Below are 24144 nucleotides of genomic sequence, written 5' to 3'. Positions count from 1 at the left end.
CTTCTGAGCCTGATGGTGGGGTCAGAAATGGCCACTGGGAGTCCGGTTGTGGTGCCACGGACGGTTGAACGGCTTGGCAAGAAACCTTCAAATAGTTGGTTACACGTATCACGTGTTAATTTCACAATACAAATAGCACAAATTAGCACGAATTACCTTTAATTGCACGAAGCCACACACGATAACACACCGCCTTTTCACAATAGCACACACGATTCTACAAACTAGGGAAAGGAATTTAAATAGGTATTAATTAAGCTCTACTAACTGACTATTCTTCATGCAACCTTTAAAAAACCACGGCACGAGAACTTTGGGCCACTCCTGCCTCTTCCACGGATTAGTTCGAAGTGAACTTGATCAACTTGGGAATCCTCAGATTAACCGCCAAATTGTCAATTGCATCACCGGACATAACGAAGTTAATTTCGTGATTCCGAAAATTACTCTCGGGCTCTAAATAATCATATTCGCGCATGTTTGCGTCTCTTTCCACGAACAACTTCAATCATCCATCTCGCTGTTTGGCCCCAAAATCTTGGGTGGAAAGAAAACGCCAAAGGTCAACGCATCCTGAAAGGATTCCCAACGGGTCGATGCATGCGGGCGATAGCATGTGCTACAAGCCACCCGGCAGATTTGATCAGTTTTAATGGGCAATTAATTCCCACGGCCGCTCACAACGTCAGTAGGAACTCACATAATCAATTTTGTTTTGCGCTTCTTGCGAGTGTCGCTCATGAACAGAATGAACGCTAATGTAGTGAATTTGTATTTTGGGCTCTAGACTGGTTCAACTGTTTTGGCAAATTACTAAATTAATTTAAATAAATAACGGATATTACGAGTAACATATATTGAACAATAAAACATGAAACGACATGCTCGTTACAAGGTATATTCCGTGAAATGTCTTTCGGAAAAAATGTGCATTCCGCGAAATGTGTTTCGGAGAGTTGATACATTCCGCGAAATGGTTTTCGGCGAAATAGTAGACAACCGTTGGAACGTGCTTAGTTCCTCCACTATTGGGTCTTTTACCCTAGCAGTGAAATAGCACACGCCGTTTACTATATAAAGCAATAGTTTCGGGACGATCGAAGTAGGGCTAATGCAGTTGATTCAAAAGTATAATATTGCTAATTTCGTTCCTGTTCGCGTGACTAACATCTAGGTTACTTTGACCTGGCACTCAAAGTATCGGTACTAAAAGTGTTAAACCGATGTTGGTGATGAAACCAAACATGCACTTCAACATGCTCCATAAATCATGACCTTGAAGCTTGTTGAAGCATAATTTGGCAAAATAATTTAAATGACCACAGCGCCACTAGCATTCTATAAGTGATGAACTTTAAGTAAATTTAAAAAAATCACTATAATATTCCGTTGGGTGAAAGCTGTTGAGTATTCCTTCTAGCTATGTAGGTTTTCTTTTAACCTGCGCTTAATGGGGAAGCGTCATTAACAGTATAATGAAAAAATAAATTTCCCCATACTAATTTGCATGCAAACTTGAAACGGCTTGTGCTAAATCAGTTTTAATCCAAATGAGCTCAAATTTTCAGATGACACTCAGAACATGATAAAGAATCAGATAAGCACTGTGGAGCAAAATCGATTTTTTGAACCACCCTAATATATATCTAAACTATAGTCACATTATGAGCAATCAAAGCAATCGGACAATGTGTTGTCTGTCATTCACATGTAGCGAACAATCAATGACGTAAGGTGTTCCAAGAGGCTCCCGCTTGCATACGGCAATAATAAACTCCACAAAACTGTGGTCGATTGAAACTGTTTTGGGGGATGATGTGTAACCAGCTTCACTAATGGCGATGGAGCCATAGTTACGGATGTAGATGTCCCTTCTAGTAGTAGTAAAATTCTTCTTTATTTAAAACATTTTTTGTTCTACAATCATTTTTAACATGTACAGTGATCGGCCGGCTTGGCCCTCCAACTTCAATTTAAATTATTGTTATTAATATTATTATTATATTGTTACTTAATTTTTAAAATATAATGTATCATGACGGCCTTCAGGAGGCGCTAGTGTGTTTTTTAAAATTTGATAACCTAACTACTATGTACACTAATATTTACAATAAAAATTTGATAACCTAGATTGGAACTAGCGCCCTAAGCGCTTCTTGGTCCGAGTGCAAGCAACGGACCCTAAACTTTTCTTTACACTCACCAAAGCGTTCATGCAAGGTTTTTATTCCGGCCAGACGGTGGACCTCGGATGTTCTTGTCCTGGGAGGAGTGTTGAGGATCATCCTCAGGAATTTGTTTTGGACCCGTTGAAGTTTGAGGTGGTGGGTTTTAGCGCAGCTCTCCCAGACCGGCATGCCATATTCGATCACAGGGAGGATGATTTGCTTGTAGACAGCAAGCTTATTTTTCAGGGACAATGACGATCGGCGGTTGATCAAAGGGTACAGTAGTTTCAACAAAACGTTACACTTTGTCACCGTTTTGTCAACCTGTTGCCTGAAAATAAGCTTGCTGTCGAGGGTCAAGCCAAGGTAGTCAGCCTCATTGGCCCATTCCACAGTCGTGCCATTGAGGATGATTTTACAGTCCCCAGGGATTTGGAGTGGGGGAAAATGATGACCTGGGTCTTCGCCGCGTTGATACAGATCTTCCAGCTGGTGAGGTACTCTGTCAGGGCATCCAGGCCTCGTTGGAGTTTTGCCACTAGCGCTGTGATCACTCTACCGTTGTAGACGATGGATGTGTCATCTGCGAACAGAGACAGAATGCCGCCTTCTGGAGGTTCGGGCATGTCGGAGGTGAACAGATTGAACAGCAGGGGTCCGAGGATACTGCCCTGGGGGACGCCTGCGACGATGTTGTGCGCATTGGAACTCGCTCCACTGATTGAGACCCGGAATGTCCTTGCCGACAGGTAATTGTTGATGATTTTCACCAGGTAGCTGGGAAGATTGTAGCGTTGTAGTTTGTACACCAGGCCATCATGCCATACATTGTCAAATGCCTTCTCGACTTCGAGTAAGGCCATGGCGGATGTTTTCGAGACAAACTTGTTCCGTCTGAGGACGTTGGTAACTCGGGTCAGTTGGTGTATAGTTGACCGACCGCGTCGGAAACCAAACTGTTCCTCGAGCAAGATGTTGAGATTTTCGGCAGACTCAAGTAACCGATGATGAATAGCTTTTTCGAATAGTTTGGATAACCCTGAGAGAAGGCTGATGGGTCGATAACTTTTGGGGGAGGAAGGATCCTTCCCAGGCTTCCGGATAGGGATGACTTTCGCTGACTTCCAGGACGATGGGAAGTAGCTCAGTCGGAGACACTGATTAAAGATCAGCGAGAGGTGCTCAAAGAACGGAGCACTCATCGGTTTGAGCTCGAGATTCAGGATGCTGTCGAAGCCTGGGGCCTTCATGTTCTTCGACGATTTGATATAGGTTGTCAATACGTCAGCTGAGATCTCCAACTCCTCCGAGAAGTCGTTGGGAATCAAATGGATGTTGTTAGCATACTCGTTGACGGCTGCTTCGTGTGGACTGACGATGTTCTGCCCAAGATTGTGTGAGCTGACGAAGTGACGACCTATTTCAGCGACCTTCTCTGCAGGAGTTATCAAGCGATCCTTAGAGCCATTATTGTCTAGTGGGATCAAAGGTGGAATGGGCCGAGGCTTGGATTTTAGAATTTTGGTCATTTTCCAGAACGGCTTAGCATAATCTGGGAGAGTGCGGATCTTATTCGAGAAGTCGTTATTTTTGAGGTCCACCATTCTGGCCTTGATAATTTTAGTGATTCGATTGCAGCGTGCCTTAAGCTCAGGCAGTCCAGTACGCTGAAACTGCCTGCGAGTGACATTCCGCAATCGAATCAAATCTTTGGTGAGTGTATCAATGTTTAAGGAGTTGCTTACCTGCCGAGCCGTCGGTACGTGTTGCTCTCGGGCCGCCGTGATCGCCTTCTCGATAGCGCACAGCTGGCGGTCGATACTTTCCGGCGTCTCCGGACGCACCTCGTAGTCGACGGTGTTATCGACGCACTGCTGGAACCGCTGCTAGTTCACTCGGTGGTAGTTCCGCCGTAACTGCTGGTGCCGATTGACCGAGGAGCCCAGTTCCGCCACCACCGGATAGTGATCCGAACTGAGCTCCTGGTATACAACCGGCTGCGAGACGTGGTCACTCAGGTTTGTTATGTACAGGTCGAGCGTTGCGTGGGCACCGGACCGACTCAGCCGAGTGGGGGAATCCGGGCTCAGGATCGTGTAGTTGCCTTCCTCCATGTCGTTGCTCCAGATGGTGCCGTTTCGATTGCCGCGACTGTTGCCCCAGGCTTGATGTTTGGCATTCAAGTCGCCGGCAATGATATACTGGCCTTGCCTCCGCGTCAGCTTGACGATGTCCCTCCGAAGGGCAGCCGATGATCCATCGCCGGCTTTGGCTTGCGTTGGACAGTACGCCGCGATGAGCGCGATTGTGCCGACCGAAGTGGTGATTTCGACACCGATGGCCTCGATGACACTGAGCTGGAAGCTTGGAAGCAGACGACAGTTGATGTTGTAGCGAAGAGCGATGGCCACACCACCTCCCCTGGTCGGCCGGTCGAGTCGCACGATGCGGAAGTCCGGGATGTTGATTCCGGAACACGGTTCTTCTTCGGAATAGTCCTGGTGGAAGCCTTCTTCCGGATTTCCAGGAACTCGGCTCGCTTTGGGCAGCCCTTTGTGGTGGCGCGATGTTTGTCGCCACAGTTGGCGCACTTGGGATCGGCCACCTCCATTTTGTCGCACTCGTCCGTCGGATCCTTCTCCTTCCGCTCCGGTTGCACCTGCGGCAGCTGCGATTGCTGCTTTTCCTCTTTTTCTGCGGATTGCCGGCGTCATCAAGCGGCAACGGCGAGAACACGTTGCTCTGCAAAAGCTGCTTGGAGGGGTTACCCGCGCCTCCAAGAGCAGTGCGCTTAGGCACTTTTCCAGCGACCGAATCGGCCACCGAGTCTCCCATGACGGGTCCGGGAGAAAATAACGCCAACGCGACAAGCGAAAACGTAAACAGCGAACGAACGAGAAAAAACACTTGGAAAAAATGCGCGAGCAAAAAACACGTCCGTACGTGTTGCTGTCTCGAACTGGAATCTGGAGATGTCCCTTCATCGCTAGCGAAACATAAGTCCAAATAGCAACGGAATTGATCTGTTGTAGCGTGGGTGAACTGTAATCATCGAGAAGCTTCAGCGTGGTAAACGGAGAAAGCAGCATTCGTAGAAAGGATGCCGTTGGAAGAGTGTTCCCACGAGATACCTAGCAAGTTAAAGTCACCAAGTACGACAATGTGATCAATACCATTAGCAGCCTCAAGGATCGACGAAACGGAATCGCAGTGAGTTACATACCTCCTCCGGTAGTTTTTCGGCAGTTGCTATGACTCTGGTCGCAACGGAAAACTCCATATCCATAATCGAACACCTGACTAGATAGCCTGTTCTCATGTTTCATAGCCAGCCATGTTTCGATTAAGACGACGATGTCAGCACTGATCACTGACTACTAGACGATATTCTTCGATGGAAGAATTAATTGATGCCGCCCACATTTTGGTAGTATACTAACAGTTTGTCTCGTCGTTCGATGCGTTCGAGGCGAAGTCGAAAATCTTTCTGGCAGAGAAGATCTAGTTACTGCCTGCGAATGGTGTGCGGAAGACCTCCTCGTCCAGCTCAAACACATCACAGGACAGGAACGACTGTGGGTCGCTGGCTGGGTGGGCTCGACTGTGATGAGTGAACTAGAGGCTTCCTCAAGCGATATGCATTTGAGAGCATGTACAGTTCTGATGAGCTGGATACTTCCCTTCGTATTGATTCTCGAAGGCCTCTTCACCGATCCCAAGCATAAGACCGGGGCGACTGCAGGCCGCTGGCTGGAGGAGCTCGAAGGTGATGGGGGGTTCAGAGACCTCCACAATGCATGGGGCAGGGGTGTGTACCGACAACTGATATGAGCTGCGATATGAATCCTCATTAATAGGCAAATCAGAACTTGATGTGAGATATTGCAGCCTGCAAAGCCACATTGGCAGTGTTGTGCAGCATCGGTGTTAATACATTTCTAGTCCGGAAGTTGGAGCCGACAATTGAGAGAGGCCTGATGCAGAAGATATTACAACGGTAGGCGTGTTCAATGGTGGCATCCACATGTTTTTTGATCCGCTGTCCTCAAATTCGCGGAACAGAATGCCTTTCGGCCATGTATCCGATCTGAGAGCAACATCGCGTAATTTGGAATCCATCCCGATTTTGTATGAGATGAAATTCATCCTACTTATGCCAGTCCTTTTCTTTACTGGATCCTCGAATTGCACGCCGATTTCACACTGGGGTGAATTCGAGATAAGTATAGCCAAAATAGTTCCTTGGGCTCAAAAACATCTGCAAAAACACTGTCATCCGGACATTTTGTACCACACACGAGGGGTTTAATATGTACAGATCCTTGGTTGCGGCGTCTTTTTAGAGATGGTGGGCGAATGATTTCTATTGGTGACAAATTCATGGGTCTAGGATGCTATTCTTTTGGACAACTGTGCTACAGGGCTTGGATGAATGTAGCAATGAAGATGATGACCAATACTTCAGCACCAGATATACTCCCGAGGAAGGTAGCTTCATGAGATAACAGTTTCAAAGTGCTTAGTGAAGAATGGTTCCTCGCTCCATATGACACTGTTGTATGCAACAGTTGGAGAGTGAAATCAAGCACCCCTTAGTGCAGAGAATATTTAACTCTCTTGCGTCATTTATACTGAGTTGCGGATATCTGTTGGAATGAATGTGTGAAAGAGAGGTATATAATGCAGGCTCTCTCTTTCTCGCTAATACGGTTTTGTATTTACACAACACTCACTCGCATCTGAAACACTGCCGATGAACGAAGGAAGCATCCTCAATTCACGCTGCCCTACGAACGATGCATCCTCGGCACTAGCCGGCTTGTGAAGATGCCACGTTCAAAATTCCCCACTTTCAATGTACACTGACCCCACAATCATGGGTCACACACTAATATGGGTCATTTCCATTTCATCAACGTGCAAAATGGAGTGATTAATAATTGTTACAAAGTGACCCATATATGTGGGGTTAGTGTATAAAACGAATGCTTTGTATTTGCCTCTTCCCTTGTTCGTGCCGAAAGCAGCACGTCATCGAGCGAACTTCAATCGGTGCACCGAAAGTAAAACCTCGCTGTGGGCTAGAAACGAAGCATTCGTTCGTTTTTGAACGAATTTTCCAAGGCCTGCTGTGCAATTTATTTTCCGTGCTTAGCGATCTCTTTTTTCAGTCCGGCATTGGCAATATCATGTCGGTCGGCCATGGATCTAAGTACCTGGCCAAACGACGACACGGTGGACTTGAAACATTCACATTTCATTAGTTCAGCGCACTCGATGCTCATCCAAAACACGTTTGGGCAGGGCATCAAATAGAACCAAATACGAGGTCGGCCCATCAAAAAAAATACAAAAAGTTTTTCCCATACTAATTTGAGCCACCCTAATCCACATTCATGCATTTATTTAGTTTACATCTAAACGCCATAATACATGGTGCGAGGCCGCATCACTCCATCCTCGAATGCGCCCCACGCTCGCCAAGTCGTTTTGCACCTGGTCTGCCCACCTCGCTCGCTGCGCTCCACGCTGTCTCGTACCTGTCGGATCGGAAGCGAACACCATCTTTGCAGGGCTGCTGGCCAGCATTCTTGCAACATGCCCTGCCAATTGTACCCTTCCGGCTTTAGCTACCTTCTGGATACTGGGTTTGCCGTAAAGCTGGGCGAGCTCGTGGTTCATTCTTCGCCGCCACACACCGTCTTCTTGCACAGCGCCAAAGATGGTCCTAAGCACCCGTCTCTCGAATACTCCGAGTGCTTGCAAGTCCTCCTCGAGCATTGTCCATGTCTCATGTGCGTAGAGGACAACCGGTCTTATAAGCGTCTTGTACATGACACATTTGGTGCGGTGGCGAATCTTTTTCGACCGCAGTTTCTTCTGGAGCCCGTAGTAGGCCCGACTTCCACAGATGATGCGCCTTCGTATTTCACGACTGGCATTGTTATCAGCCATTGGCAAGGATCCAAGGTAGACGAATTCCTCGACCACCTCGAAGGTATCGCCGTCTGTCGTAACACTGCTTCCCAGGCGGGCCTTGTCGCACTCTGTTCCGCCCACAAGCATGTACTTTGTCTTTAACGCATTCACCACCAGTCCAACTTTTGTTGCTTCAAGTTTCAGGCGGGTGTATTGTATAGTTCTGCCACTTTTGCGAATGTACGGCCGACAATGTCCATGTTATCTGCGAAACAAATAAATTGACTGGATCTGTTGAAAATCATACCCCGGCTGTTACACCCGGCTCTCCGCAGGACACCTTCTAGCGCATTGTCGAACAACAGGAGGCACGAAAGTCCATCACCTTGTCTTAGTACCCGGCACGATTCGAACGAACTGGAGTGTTCGCCGGAAATCTTCACACAGTTTTGCACACCATCCACCGTTGCTTTGATCAGTCTGGTAAGCTTCCCAGGGAAGCTGTTCTCGTCCATAATTTTCCATAGCTCTACGCGATCTATACTATCGTATGCCGCCTTAAAATCAACGAACAGATGATGCGGCATTTTTTAAGGATCTGCCGTACAGTAAAGATCTAGTCCGTTGTCGAGCGGCCGTCAACGAAGCTGGCTTGATAACTTCCCACGAACTCATTCACTAATGGTGACAGACGACGGAAGATGATCTGGGATATCACTTTGTAGGCGGCATTAAGGATGGTGATCGCTCGAAAGTTCTCACACTCCAGTTTGTCGCCTTTCTTGTAGATGGGGCATATAACCCCTTCCTTCCACTCCTCCGGTAGCTGCTCAGTTTCCCAGATTCTGACTGTGCAAGCACTGTGCAGGATTGTGCAGGCAAGTGGCAAGCTTTTCCGGGCCCATCTTGATGAGATCACATCCGATACCATCCTTACCAGCTGCTTTGTTGGTCTTCAGCTGTTGGATGGCATCCTTAACTTCCCTTCAAGGCGGGGGCTGGTTGGCTTCCGTCGTCCGCTGAACTGACGTAGTCATCTCCTCCTCTGCCTTGACTTTCACTGCCTGTACTCTCAGCGCCATTCAAATGTTCTTCGTAGTGCTGCTTCCACCTTTCGATCACCACACGTTCGTCCGTCAAAATGCTCCCATCCTTATCCCTGCACATTTCGGCTCGCGCACGAAGCCTTTGCGGGATGCGTTGAGCTTCTGATAGAAATTGTGTTTTTCTTGAGAACGGCACAGCTGTTTGATCTCCTCGCACTCCGCTTCTTCCAGGCGGCATTTCTTCTTCTGAAAAATGTGGGTCTGCTGTACCCGCTTCCGTCTATAACGTTCCACGTTCTGCCGGGTACCTTGCTGGAGTGCGACCGCCCGCGCTGCGTCCTTCTCCTCCAGAATCTGTCTGCACTTTTCGTCGAACCAATCGTTCCGTCGACTTTGTCCCATTTACCCGAAGTTGTTTTCCGCTGCGTCGTTAATGGCTGCTTTGACTGTATTCCAGTAGTCCGCAAGAGGGGCCCTATCGAGCTCAACTGCTTCCGGCAACGCTGCCTCGAGATTCTGCCCGTTTACAGTGGCGACATCAGGTTGCTTCAGTCGCTCTAGGTTGTACCGCGGCGGTCGTCGGTACCGAACATTGTTGATGACGGATAGTTTTGGGCGCAGTTTCACCATCACCAGATAGTGGTCAGAGTCGATGTTAGCGCCACGATATGTCCTGACGTCGATAATGTCGGAGAAGTACCGCCTATCAATCAGAACGTGGTCGATTTGTGATTCTGTCTGCAGTGGTGATCTCCAGGTGTACCGATACGGGAAGCTGTATTGGAAGTAGGTGCTGCGAATGGTGAGTGCTGAAGCTTCCAATAGTCGGTCTAAACTCTTCCACTTGGCCAACCTGAGCGTTCAAATCTCCTATGATGATTTTGACGTCGTGGCTTGGACAGCTGTCGTACTCACGTTCCAGCTGCGCGTAGAATGCATCCTTATCATCATCAGTGCTTCCGGAGTGTGGGTCCTTGAGTACGGTCTTGGTCCTTCAGCACATTGGCGAGTATGCGTGTGCTCCCAATGAAATTGAGAGATTTGCAGTTCCACGAACCAAGTTTCCAATCGCTAGTCCCTTTTCATCGCCAATGGTTCCGGTCCGTACTCTCTTGTTGATTGTTCGCTCGGTATGTTTTTTAAAGGCTGGCTTGCAAAGCCTGACACCAAACCCCCTAAATTTCCGGAGAACCATTCCTCCTCATTCCCGGTGGACCATGGTGCACAGTTTCTTTTAGAGTCCCTCACTGGCACTCGGACGATGATCAGCCCCCCCTAACATGGAGAACAGACGCTGTTGTGAGCCGATTTTGACAAGGAGAACAGACGCTCAGAAAGATTTGCACCTCCAGAGAGGCGCAAACCCCCCATCCCTGTCAGCATACGACCATAGTTCCCACCGAGGTTGGTTACCCGATCTTCCCTAAGCACGGGGAGGTAGGGATAGGAGTTGCTGGATAAGAGGCTAAGGATCGCTAGATGGGATCTATTTTATTCCTTCGTTGCAGAGGACATTCAACCGTGTGGCTTCAGAGTTTGACTTTTATGTATCAAGGGACATGCTTCGAGCTAGATTTCACCAGTCCCGGTGAAACTATCATCGAAGCGACTGGGGCCGGTTACAAAGCCGCTAAAACTCATCACCTTAAAATTCATCATGTCCAATACAAGTTCCCCAGGATGATCCTCAACACTCCTTCCAGAACAAGAACATCCGAGGTCCACCGTCTGGCTTGTTGTAAAGCACCACACGAGCGCTTTGGTTGTGAGGAAAGGTATAAGGTCCGTTGCTTGGCTTCTGACCAGTCACCAATTAGGGAGCTTGGTGTCAACTACACACTTAACTCATTTTACAGTATTCGGTAAATTTTACCGAAATCTCAACCGCTGAACTGTTCGGTAAATTAATTTACAGATTTTTTGTATTTTTTTTCCATTGCTCAACTGTCAAAATCACCGAAAATCAGTAAAATAATTTACCGAACAGTTCAGCGGTTGAGATTTCGGTAAAATTTTACCGAAGTCGGCGATTTATTTTAAGTGTGTAGATTCTCAATTTTTGTAAACAAACCAATGCCTCTTAAAAAACTCAAATCAAAGATAACGGGCCAAACAGGCCAAACATTAAATATGTTATCAAAAATACATATTGATGGTTTGCAACTAAGCAATAAAAATGAATTCGACAACAAATGTATTACATAGATCTATCTCATAGAAACATGAGTTATTGATTTTTACCCGTGTGCATTGCTGCGAGAACCAGCTTCTGAGAACTTTCAAAAGATTGGTTATAAGGTCAGGACCCTTTAACAAACAGAAGTTGGAAGAAACGACTTAATGCGGCATCCCAGATCAATATAATTTTTCCGTTTTTTTTTGGCGACAATGGTTGATATCCATTCTTGAAACAAAAATAATAGCCTAATTTGACAAATTTACCCATTTTTCATTTTTTTATCTCTGTGCTTTACCAAATTTACAAGATTCTACTTTTTTTGTCTTATTTCCCAAATTCTAGTACATTTTTCCTAATAAGGTTTTTATTTTTTTATTCGTTCGATTTGTCCACCTCAGTTTATTTTGGCAGCTCTATTTGTCAGATATCGCCTGATTAACCTAATTTATTTAATTTGCCCTTTTTCAATTTGTTTTCTCTCTATGGCCTAATTTTTTGCGATTTTCCAATTTTATGGAGTTTATTCCACTGATGGATCGAATTGTTTAAGCTCCTTACTCACCTGAGTTTGAGACACGCAGATGCACCCTCCCGGGCACCGCTTTAGCGAAAACTGCTCACAGTCGTGAAACCGCCAAAGGACTCCGATGAAGACCAACACTCGCCAGACGACATTCATATCTTTTCTTGTTCCAGCAGAGTTGCAACTACTGCCTACGTGATTGGAGGGGGAAGAAGGATAGCCGGGTGTCGTCAATATTGGTTCCGGGATATCTAACAGCTCTCTGGAAAACAGCTCCACTTGACTGGTTCAATCCGCATGGGGAGTTTTATCAGTGGGGATTATCTGGAATTGAAAAGAGAATAAGATGAACCATTAGCATTTTCGTTACCAACTGCTATTTTACGCAAACATATAGACGAGCTTGCAGACATCTCCAACTCCATCAACATAACAAAGTCAAACGAATTTCAAAGACGAAGCCTTCGACGACGAGGCAAGTTCTTTTCTTCAAGCACGTCTCATCATCTGCTTTCCGACACTTTTTTGTAACTTCGGTGTCTTTTGTCCATGGCAATTCCGGTGTATCAACGAGAACGATGTGATGGCGCCTTAGAAGAGTACGATGGCACACAGTGGTCTGCAGAAAGAATCCTAGAACATCTTCTAAACATTTCATAAATCACGTTTAGCCATTCCTACTAAAGTGTTTTAAAATTGAAGAAGAAACCGGACTCTCGAAAGCCTCTCGAAAACTCGTTGATAGTTTGAATCGATTTTCCGGATTAAAACTAGTTATTTACTACACTGTGCAACGCCGTCGACAGCGCGGGTGCTTCGTTTGTATTTATTCAAATTCGCTTCAGTCCCAGTGCTCTCGCAGCCGCCCCAAAAACCCGTCGCGAGTCTGCCCATTCTGCTGGTCGTTCCAATATACACCAAACCAAACGAGACCGCTCAAGACACGGCGATGACGATGTCGGACCGTGCTCGTTAACGAGTCCAGAAGCATCCTCCCGCCCGCCACAAGGTGGTGTTCTCATCTTTCGGTTGGCTTGCCAGAAGGAAGTGAAGAAGTTTAAATTAAATTGGGACTCTGTCAACATTTTCATCACTCGGATGGATCGGGGTAGTTAAGGGTGCTGGATGTACTCGAACGGATGAACAGCGTGCCATTGCAGCAATGCTTGCAGTTATGGGTGAAGTCTTAACGCCATGAGGGGAAAGAGGAACACGAAGAATTATGAAGTGAGTTCCATTTTTCTGATGGATAACAGAACCACGACACGATTACTGGAACCCCTGTCATTTTATTCGTTTATTCCTGCTTGTCAAGCTTACACTCCAGCTCGTTGTTTGTCGATCATATACCAACAAACAATGTTCATAGTTTGCTTGTCATATTGGTAAGCAGTCATTTTTCTTCTACTATAAGATTATCCTTGTAAACCTTGTCGAAATCCTTGTAAACTGGTGAAGTTACGGATACAATTTTCGAACTTCTGAAGAGCTTTGTGAAAACCGGCAACTTTATTGATTTTGCAAATTCCAAGATAACTGATGCAACAGGTAATCCTGCTATGACTACTAAGTCAGTTTATTCCAAGATAAACTTCAATATAATATATTGGGCCTTCCGAACAATTTTGTTGCATACGATAATTCTCCTTCATGTACACTTACGCCACCAAGCTGAAACATTTCAATCCAAATTATTTTAAACTAAATTTATGCTCGTAGAACTCACCTTGAGATTTTTAAGATCGAACACCGTTTTCCGGTGGTCTTTCATAAACACTTTATAATTTTCCAAAGTACAAACCATTTTTAGACGGTCAGGATCTAGAAAATAGCCTGGCAGGATCGCCCAAAGGTGCGACCCCAAATAACCGAAGCAACAAGCAAAATAGGATGGCAACGGCTCCGATGGTTGCGTGAGCACGCCACAGAGATATGACAAGAAGTGGCCAAGTTGTGGCTCGCTGCTCGCCGATTGTCATGCTGAGGTGTGAATCTATGAACAACACCCCTTGAAGGGGACTGAAATCCTACAGAAAGATAGTTCGGTGCTAATTTCTGATATTGTTGCCTGTTCTTTTATCTTTTATATCAATCAAGTCCATATCATGTTTTGTTATTTTGTTCATGGCTTCTGTCCAGGTATCCAAAAGAGCATGTTCAACGGTCCGAGCCTCACAGCAAAACGATTCCAGGCAACAAACTACTCAGCACAGACAAACAAACGTAGCTCTTAAAGAAAATTAATTAAAAGACTCTCGTAATCGAAACATATTGAAACTCAAGCGCCAAATGTTGCACAATCAACTCGAATCAATGGTAGCCATGATGAATTTGCGTTTCACGTTCCCGTTCTAGAAACAACGCCCTGAGTATCCACTTCAACAGCAGCGCCTTTGCATCAAAAGCAATGCAATGCTTGATCATACCGTATGAGTGCTGTTCCGGTGATACCTTGTATTTATTTATTAATTTCATGGTACTCGTCAAAGGTTTAGGTTTAGCAATTTGATAACCGAAAAATTGACAAAAAAAACATCAATTAACAAATTCTAAGTCGTGTTGATGGTTTTAGTTCATCGATAATATTTCTGATTCAGTTTAACGACAGGAGATATTGAACCAAACCAAGAATTAATGCCTGCAAACGCATCTATGATGGAAAGCGATGTCTATTTTCAAGTATACAAATAGGACTTTAAGCAAACTACGCTAGTTGACCATTCCTGATTTTAACGGGACTCAGTTTATAACTCATGTGATTTGGCTTATCTCATAACTTTGAATCAATTTGAACGTAAAAGGTAGCGAAACAAATCCAAATCCACTCCAAATCCAATGTAAATCCAATCCAATTCCAATCCAAATCCAATCCAAATCCAATCCAAATCCAATCCAAACCCAATCCAAATCCAGTCCAAATCCAGTCCAAATCCATTCCAAATCCAATCCAAATCCAATCCAAATCCAGTCCAAATCCAGTCAAAATCCAGTCCAAATCCAATCCAAATCCAGTCAGATCCAGTCCAAGTCAGTCAGTCCAGTCAAATCAATCCAAATCAATCCAAATCAATCCAAATCAATCAAATCCAGTCCAAATCAATCCAAATCAGTCCAGATCCAGTCCAGATCCAGTCCAGGTCAGTCCAGATCAGTCCAGTCAATCCAGATCCAGTCAAGTCCACTCCAGGTCAAGTGTAAGTCAGTCCAGTTCCAATCCAGGTCAGTCCAGTCAGTCCAGATCCAGTCCAGGTCAATCAGGTCCAGTCCAGATCCAGTCAGATCCAGTCAGGTCAATCCAGATCCAGTCCAGATCAGTCCAGGTCAGTCAGATCAGTCCAGATCAGTCAGATCCAGTCCAGATCCAGTCCAGGTCCAGTCCAGGTCAGTCCAGATCCAGTCCAGATCCAGTCCAGATCCAGTCTAAGTCAGATCCAGTCAGATCCAGTCCAGATCCAGTCCAGATCCAGTCCAGGTCGGTCCAGATCCAGTCCAGATCCAGTCAGGTCAGTCAGGTCAGTCCAGGTCCAGTCCAGGTCAGTCCAGGTCAGTCAGGTCAGTCCAGATCCAGTCCAGGTCAGTCCAGATCCAGTCCAGGTCAGTCCAGATCCAGTCCAGGTCAGTCAGATCCAGTCCAGATCCAGTCCAGATCCAGTCCAGATCAGTCCAGATCCAGTCCAGATCCAGTCCAGATCAGTCCAGATCCAGTCCAGATCAGTCCAGGTCAGTCCAGGTCAGTCCAGATCCAGTCCAGATCCAGTCCAGATCGGTCAGGTCAGTCAGATCCAGTCCAGATCCAGTCCAAGTCCAGTCCAGGTCAGTCCAGGTCAGTCAGATCCAGTCAGGTCAGTCAGGTCCAGTCCAGGTCAGTCAGGTCAGTCCAGATCCAGTCCAGATCCAGTCCAGATCAGTCCAGATCCAGTCCAGTCAGTCAGATCCAGTCCAGATCCAGTCCAGGTCAGTCCAGGTCGGTCCAGAGTCAGTCCAGGTCAGTCCAGATCAGTCCAGATCCAGTCAGATCCAGTCCAGGTCGAGTCCAGATCCAGTCGGTCAAGTCAGTCCAGATCCAGTCCAGGTCCAGTCAGGTCAGTCCAGATCCAGTCAGGTCCAGTCCAGGTCAGTCCAGATCCAGGTCAGATCCAGATCGGTCCAGGTCCAGTCAGGTCGGTCAGATCCAGTCCAGATCCAGTCCAGATCCAGTCCAGATCCAGTCCAGGTCAGTCCAGATCCAGTCCAGGTCAGTCCAGGTCAGTCAGGTCAGTCCAGATCCAGTCCAGATCCAGTCCAGGTCAGTCCAGATCCAGTCCAGGTCAGTCCAGGTCCAGTCAGATCCAGTCCAGATCCAGTCAGGTCAGTCCAGGTCGAGTCAGATCCAGTCCAGGTCCAGTCCAGGTCAGTCCAGATCCAGTCAGGTCAGTCCAGGTCAGTCCAGGTCAGTCCAGATCCAGTCAGAGTCAGTCAGGTCGGTCCAGATCAGTCAGATCCAGTCCAGATCCAGTCCAGATCCAGTCAGGTCCAGTCCAGTCAGTCCAGATCCAGTCAGATCAGTCCAGATCCAGTCCAGATCCAGTCCAGATCCAGTCCAGGTCAGTCCAGTCCAGTCAGGTCAGTCCAGTCCAGTCCAGATCCAGTCCAGGTCAGTCCAGTCAGATCAGTCAGTCAGGTCAGTCCAGATCCAGTCCAGGTCAGTCCAGATCCAGTCAGGTCAGTCAGGTCAGTCCAGGTCAGTCCAGATCCAGTCCAAGTCAGTCCAGATCCGGTCAGATCCAGTCCAGGTCAGTCCAGTCAGTCGATCCAAGTCAGTCAGATCAGTCCAGTCCAGGTCAGTCCAGGTCAGATCCAGTCCAGGTCAGATCCGGTCAGTCCAGTCCAGTCCAGGTCCAGTCCAGATCCAGTCCAAGTCAGTCCAGTCAGTCCAGGTCGATCCAAGTCGGTTCCAGATCCAGTCCAGTCAGTCCAGGTCAGTCCAGATCCAGTCCAGGTCAGTCCAGATCCAGTCCAGATCCAGTCAGGTCGGTCCAAGTCCAGTCCAGTCAGTCCCGATCGGTCCAGGTCAGTCCAGGTCAGTCCAGGTCCAGTCCAGATCAGTCCAGGTCAGTCCAGGTCAAGGTCCGGTCAGTCCAGATCGATCAGTCCAGGTCAGTCCAGATCAGTCCAGGTCCAGTCCAGGTCCGGTCCAGATCCAGTCCAGGTCAGTCCAGATCCAGTCCAGATCAGTCCAAGATCGGTCAGAGTCAGTCCAGGTCAGTCCAGATCCAGTCCAGGTCAGTCCAAGATCGGTCAGATCCAGTCCAGTCAGTCCAGATCCAGTCCAGGTCAGTCCAGATCCAGTCAGTCAGATCGGTCAGATCCAGTCAGGTCAGTCCAGGTCCAGTCCAGGTCAGTCAGGTCCAGTCCAGGTCAGTCAGTCCAGATCCAGTCCAGGTCAGTCCAGATCCAGTCCAGATCGAAGTCCAGATCCAGTCAGGTCGATCCAGGTCAGTCAGATCCAGTCCAGATCCAGGTCAGTCCAGTCCAGTCCAGGTCAGTCCAGATCGGTCCAGATCCAGTCCAGGTCCAGTCAGGTCAGTCCAGATCCAGTCCAGGTCAGTCAGTCCAGGTCAGTCCAGGTCCAGTCAGGTCAGTCAGGTCAGTCCAGATCCAGTCAGATCAGTCCAGGTCAGTCCAGATCCAGTCCAGATCCGGTCAGATCCGGTCAGGTCAGTCCAGGTCGGTCCAGGTCAGTCCAGATCCAGTCCAGGTCAGTCAGATCGATCCAGAGTCAGTCAAGGTCCAGTCCAGGTCAGTCCAGGTCAGTCAGATCCAGTCCAGATCCAGTCCAGGTCAGTCCAGGTCAGTCAGGTCAGTCAAGTCAGTCCAGGTCAGTCCAGATCCAGTCCAGATCCAGTCCAGATCCAGTCCAAGTCAGTCCAGATCCAGTCCAGGTCAGTCAGGTCCAGTCCAGATCCAGTCCAGGTCAGTCCAGGTCAGTCCAAGGTCGGTCAAGTCCAGTCAAGTCCAGTCAGGTCAGTCAGTCGATCCAGATCGAGTCAGGTCAGTCCAGTCAGTCCAGGTCAGTCAGTCGTCCAGGTCCAGTCAGGTCGATTGTCCAGATCAGTCAGGTCAGTCCAGATCAGTCCAGATCCAGTCCAGGTCAGTCCAGATCCAGTCCAGGTCAGTCCAGATCCAGTCAGGTCGGTCAGATCCAGTCCAGATCAGTCCAGGTCAGTCCAGGTCAGTCCAGGTCCAGTCAGATCCAGTCCAGGTCCAGTCCAGATCGGTCCAGGTCAGTCCAGGAGTCATCCAGTCCAGGTCAGTCCAGATCCAGTCCAGATCCAGTCCAGGTCAGTCCAGATCCAGTCCAGGTCCAGTCCAGGTCAGTCCAGATCCAGTCCAGATCCAGTCCAGATCCAGTCAGATCAGAGTCGGTCAGGTCAGTCCAGGTCCAGTCCAGGTCAGTCCAGGTCAGTCCAGGTCAGTCCAGATCCAGTCAGGTCAGTCCAGATCCAGTCCAGGTCAGTCCAGATCCAGTCCAGGTCAGTCCAGATCAGTCCAGGTCAGTCCAGGTCAGTCCAGATCAGTCAGGTCGGTCCAGATCCAGTCCAGGTCAGTCCAGATCCAGTCCAGGTCAGTCAGATCAGTCCAGATCCAGTCCAGATCAGTCCAGGTCAGTCCAGATCGGTCAGGTCCAGTCCAGGTCAGTCCAAGTCGGTCAGATCCAGTCAGGTCAGTCGGTCAGGTCAGTCCAGATCCAGTCCAGGTCAGTCCAGATCCAGTCCAGGTCAGTCCAGGTCAGTCAGGTCAGTCCAGGTCCAGTCCAGGTCAGTCAGATTGGTCAAGTCCAGTCCAGATCCGGTCAGATCCAGTCCAGATCCAGTCCAGGTCAGTCAGATCCAGTCCAGATCCAGTCAGGTCAGTCAAGTCCAGGTCAGTCAGGTCAGTCCAGATCCGGTCAGGTCCAGTCCAGATCCAGTCCAGGTCCAGTCCAGATCCAGTCCAGATCCAGTCCAGGTCAGTCCAGGTCAGTCAGATCCAGTCCAGATCGGTCCAGGTCAGTCCAGATCAGTCCAGGTCAGTCCAGATCAGTCCAGTCAGTCCAGATCCAGTCCAGGTCAGTCCAGATCCAGTCCAGATCCAGTCAGGTCAGTCCAGGTCAGTCCAGATCAGTCCAGATCCAGTCCAGGTCAGTCCAGATCCAGTCCAGGTCAGTCCAGGTCAGTCCAGATCCAGTCAGGTCAGTCCAGATCCAGTCCAGGTCAGTCCAGATCCAGTCCAGGTCGGTCAGGTCAGTCAGATCCAGTCCAGGTCAGTCCAGATCCAGGTCAGTCCAGGTCCAGTCCAGTCAGGTCAGTCAGATCCAGTCCAGGTCCGGTCCAGATCAGTCCAGATCGGTCAGTCCAGTCAGTCAGATCCAGTCAGTCCAGATCAGTCCAGATCCAGTCCAGGTCAGTCCAGATCCAGTCCAGGTCAGTCCAGATCCAGTCAGATCCAGTCCAGGTCAGTCCAGATCCAGTCAGATCCAGTCCAGATCGGTCCAGTCAGTCCAGATCCAGTCAGTCAGGTCAGTCCAGATCCAGTCCAGGTCAGTCCAAGGTCAGTCCAGATCCAGTCCAGATCCAGTCCAGGTCGGTCCAAGTCAGTCAGGTCAATTCCAGTCGATCCAGTCCAAGTCCAGTCAGGTCAGTCCAGATCAGTCCAGATCAGTCAGTCCGGATCCAGGTCGGTCAGGTCAGTCCAAGTCCAGTCAGATCCAGTCCAGATCCAGTCAGGTCAGTCAGGTCGAATCCAGGTCCAGTCCAGTCCAGTCCAGGTCAGTCAGGTCGAGTCAGATCCAGTCCAGATCGGTCCAGTCCAGATCGGTCCAGATCGGTCAGGTCAGTCCAGGTCAGTCCAGGTCAGTCAGTCCAGATCCAGTCAGGTCAGTCCAGTCGATTTCCAAGTCCGGTCAAATCAGGTCAGGTCAGTCCAGATCAGTCCAGATCAGTCCAGATCCAGTCAGGTCAGTCAGATCCAGTCCAGGTCAGTCAGATCGATCCAGGTCGGTCAGTCAGTCCAGATCCAGTCCAGATCCAGTCAGTCGATCAGTCCAGATCCAGTCAGGTCAGTCCAGATCCAGTCCAGATCGGTCAGATCTGGTCAGGTCAGTCCAGATCCAGTCCAGATCCAGTCCAGGTCCAGTCAGTCCAGTCCAGGTCAGTCAGATCCAGTCCAGATCAGTCCAGATCCAGTCCAGATCAGTCAGATCCAGTCCAGATCCAGTCCAGGTCAGTCCAGGTCGGTCAGGTCAGTCAGGTCAGTCCAGATCCAGTCCAGATCAGTCCAGATCCAGTCCAGGTCAGTCCAGATCCAGTCCAGGTCAGTCCAGGTCCAGTCCAGGTCAGTCCAGATCCAGTCCAGGTCAGTCCAGATCCAGTCCAGATCCAGTCAGATCCAGTCCAGGTCAGTCCAGATCCAGTCCAGATCCAGTCCAGGTCAGTCCAGATCCAGTCCAGATCGGTCAAGATCCAGTCCAGGTCAGTCCAGGTCAGTCCAGGTCAGTCCAGGTCAGTCCAGATCCAGTCAGGTCAGTCAGATCCAGTCCAGGTCCAGTCCAGGTCAGTCCAAGATCCAGTCCAGGTCAGTCCAGGTCAGTCCAGGTCAGTCCAGATCCAGTCCAGATCCAGTCCAGGTCAGTCCAGATCCAGTCAGGTCCAGTCAGGTCAGTCCAGGTCAGTCCAGATCGGTCCAAGGTCCAGTCAGGTCAGATCCAGTCCAGATCGGTCAGATCCAGTCCAGATCCAGTCCAGATCAGTCCAGGTCCAGTCCAGATCCAGTCAGATCCAGTCCAGGTCAGTCAGATCCAGATCAGTCCAGGTCAGTCCAGAGTCAGTCCAGATCGAGTCAGTCCAGATCCAGTCCAGATCAGTCCAGGTCAGTCCAGATCCAGTCCAGGTCAGTCCAGGTCAGTCCAGATCCAGTCCAGATCCAGTCAGATCAGTCCAGATCCAGTCCAGGTCAGTCCAGATCCAGTCCAGGTCAGTCCAGGTCAGTCAGTCAGTCCAGGTCAGTCCAGATCCAGATCCAGGTCAGTCCAAGATCCAGTCCAGATCCAGTCCAGGTCAGTCCAGATCAGTCCAGATCCAGTCCAGATCCAGTCCAGGTCAGTCCAGGTCCAGTCCAGATCCAGTCCAGATCAGTCCAGGTCAGTCCAGGTCAGTCCAGATCGGTCAGGTCCAGTCCAGATCCAGTCCAGATCCAGTCCAGATCCAGTCCAGGTCAGTCCAGGTCAGTCCAGGTCAGTCCAGATCCAGGTCAGTCAGGTCAGTCCAGATCAGTCCAGATCCGGTCCAGGTCGGTCCAGGTCAGTCCAGATCCAGTCAAGTCAGTCCAGGTCGAGTCCAGGTCAGTCAGATCCAGTCCAGGTCAGTCAGGTCAGTCCAGGTCCAGTCCAGATCCAGTCCAGGTCCAGTCCAGATCGGTCCCAGGTCGGTCAGGTCAGTCCAGATCCGGTCCAGGTCCAGTCCAGATCAGTCAGGTCAGTCCAGGTCCAGTCAGGTCAGTCCAGATCCGGTCCAGGTCAGTCAGGTCAGTCCAGATCCAGTCCAGTCAGTCCAGATCCAGTCCAGATCCAGTCCAGTCGGTCCAGGTCGGTCAAGTCAGTCCAGATCCAGTCAGGTCAGTCCAAGGTCAGTCCAGATCCAGTCAGGTCAGATCCAGTCCAGTCAGGTCAGTCCAGTCAGTCAGGTCAGTCCAGTCAGATCAGGTCAGTCCAGTCAGTCAGGTCAGTCAGATCCAGGTCAGTCCAGTCAGTCCAGATCCAGTCCAGTCGGTCCAGATCCAGTCCAGATCCAGTCCAGGTCCAGTCAGGTCAGTCCAGATCCAGTCCAGATCCAGTCCAGGTCCAGTCAGGTCAGTCCAGGTCAAGTCAGTCCAGATCAGTCCAGGTCAGATCAGTCCAGATCGGTCCAGGTCAAGTCAGGTCCAGTCCAGGTCGGTCCAGTCAGTCAGATCAGTCCAGGTCAGTCCAGGTCGGTCAAGGTCCGATCGGTCCAAGTCAGTCAGATCCAGTCCAGGTCAGTCCAGGATCCAGTCCAGATCCAGTCCAGGTCAGTCAAGTCCGGTCCAGGTCAGTCCAGATCCAGTCAGATCAGTCCAAGTCAGTCCAGATCCAGTCAGGTCAGTCCAGATCCAGTCAGATCCAGTCCAGGTCAGTCCAGATCCAGTCCAGATCCAGTCAGGTCAGTCCAGGTCCAGTCCAGTCGGTCCAGGTCCAGTCCAGGTCAGTCCAAGTCCAGTCAGATCGGTCCAGATCGGTCCAGGTCAGTCCAGGTCCAGTCCAGGTCAGTCAGGTCAGTCCGATCCAGTCCAGGTCGATCCAGGTCCAGTCCAGATCCAGTCCAGTCAGTCAGGTCCAGTCCAGGTCAGTCAGGTCCAGTCAGTCCAGATCCAGTCAGAGTCAGTCAGATCCAGTCCAGGTCAGTCCAGATCCAGTCCAGATCCAGTCAGATCCAGTCCAGATCCAGTCCAGGTCAGTCCAGGTCGGTCCAGATCCAGTCCAGGTCCAGTCAGGTCAGTCCAGGTCCAGTCCAGGTCAGTCCAGATCCAGTCCAGATCAGTCCAGGTCAGTCCAGAGTCGTTAGTCCAGGTCAGTCCAAGTCCAGTCCAGATCGGTCAGGTCAGTCCAAGTCCAGTCCAGATCCAGTCCAGGTCAGTCCAGATCCAGTCCAGATCCAGTCCAGGTCAGTCCAGGTCAGTCCAGTCAGTCCAGATCAGTCCAGATCCAGTCAGATCCAGTCAGTCCAGTCAGATCAGTCCAGGTCAGTCAGGTCGAGTCAGGTCCAGTCCAGGTCAGTCCAGGTCAGTCAGGTCAGTCCAGATCCAGTCCAGATCAGTCCAGGTCGATCAGTCCAGGTCCAGTCCAGGTCAGTCCAGGTCGGTCCAGATCCAGTCAGATCCAGTCCAGGTCAGTCCAGGTCCAGTCCAGGTCGGTCCAGATCAGTCCAGTCAGTCAGATCAGTCCAGATCCGGTCCAAGATCCAGTCCAGTCAGTCCAGATCCAGTCAAGTCAGTCCAGTCCAGGTCGATCAGATCAGTCCAGGTCAGTCCAGAGTCAGTCCAGATCAGTCCAGTCGATCCAGGTCAGTCCAGGTCAGTCCAGGTCCAGTCCAGGTCCAGTCCAGATCGATCCAGGTCCAGTCCAGATCCAGTCAGGTCAGTCCAGGTCGGTCCAGATCAGTCCAGATCCAGTCCAGATCCAGTCCAGGTCAGTCCAGGTCAGTCCAGATCCAGTCCAGATCGATCCAGTCGGTCCAGATCCAGTCAGTCAGTCAGTCCAGATCCAGTCCAGGTCAGTCAGATCCAGTCCAGATCCAGTCCAGGTCAGTCCAGGTCAGTCCAGATCCAGTCAGATCCAGTCCAGATCAGTCCAGATCAGGTCCAGTCCAGAGTCGGTCAGGTCAGTTGATCCAGTCAGATCAGTCAAGTCCAGTCAGGTCGGTCCAGATCCAGTCCAGGTCAGTCCAGATCAGTCAGATCAGTCCAGGTCCAGTCCAGGTCCAGTCCAGATCCAGTCCAGATCCAGTCCAGGTCAGTCAGGTCAGTCCAGATCCAGGTCAGTCAGTCAGATCCAGTCCAGGTCAGTCCAGGTCCAGTCCAGATCCAGTCCAGGTCAGATCCAGTCAGGTCAGTCCAGATCCAGTCCAGGTCCGGTCCAGATCCAGTCAGGTCAGTCCAGGTCAGTCCAGATCCAGTCCAGATCGGTCCAGGTCAGTCCAGGTCAGTCCAGATCCAGTCCAGATCGGTCAGATCCAGTCAGGTCAGTCGGTCCAGGTCAGTCCAGATCAGTCAGATCCAAGTCCAGATCCAGGTCAGTCAGGTCAGTCCAGATCCAGTCCAGATCCAGTCAGGTCGAGTCCAGGTCAGTCCAGATCCGGTCAGGTCAGTCCAGATCCAGTCCAGGTCGGTCCAGGTCCAGTCCAGATCCAGTCCAGGTCAGTCCAGGTCAGTCAGATCGGTCAGTCAGATCCAGTCCAGGTCAGTCCAGATCCAGTCCAAGTCAGTCCAGTCAGTCCAGTCAGGTCCAGTCAGGTCAGTCCAGATCCAGTCCAGGTCAGTCCAGGTCAGTCCAGATCGGTCCAGGTCGGTCAGGTCAGTCCAGGTCAGTCCAGATCCAGTCAGGTCAGTCCAGATCAGTCCAGGTCAGTCCAGATCCAGTCAAGTCCAGTCCAGATCCAGTCAGGTCAGTCCAGGTCAGTCAGATCGGTCAGGTCAGTCCAGATCCAGTCCAGGTCAGATCCAGATCAGTCAGATCCAGTCCAGATCAGTCCAGGTCAGTCAGATCCAGTCCAGATCCAG

The 24144-nt window shown here is 49.7% G+C and overlaps 1 protein-coding gene across 1 annotated transcript in view; it reads right to left on the bottom strand.

Annotated features, from left to right (window-relative positions):
* Positions 1 to 12113, bottom strand: part of LOC134204474 (chondroadherin-like) — a 39295-nt gene extending 27182 nt beyond the window's left edge. Inside the window, 1 exon segment of the mRNA XM_062679292.1 lies at positions 11875 to 12113. Within this exon segment, the coding sequence (XP_062535276.1) occupies positions 11875 to 11991 (117 nt within the window). The 5' untranslated portion in view covers positions 11992 to 12113.
* Between the last annotated feature and the right edge of the window lie 12031 nt (positions 12114 to 24144).

This window comes from Armigeres subalbatus, unplaced genomic scaffold (genome assembly GCF_024139115.2).
Source record: "Armigeres subalbatus isolate Guangzhou_Male unplaced genomic scaffold, GZ_Asu_2 Contig611, whole genome shotgun sequence".
Taxonomy (NCBI): domain Eukaryota; kingdom Metazoa; phylum Arthropoda; class Insecta; order Diptera; family Culicidae; genus Armigeres; species Armigeres subalbatus.
The sequence above is the reverse complement of the archived record's forward strand: the minus strand, read 5'-3'. Positions and strand labels throughout refer to the sequence as shown.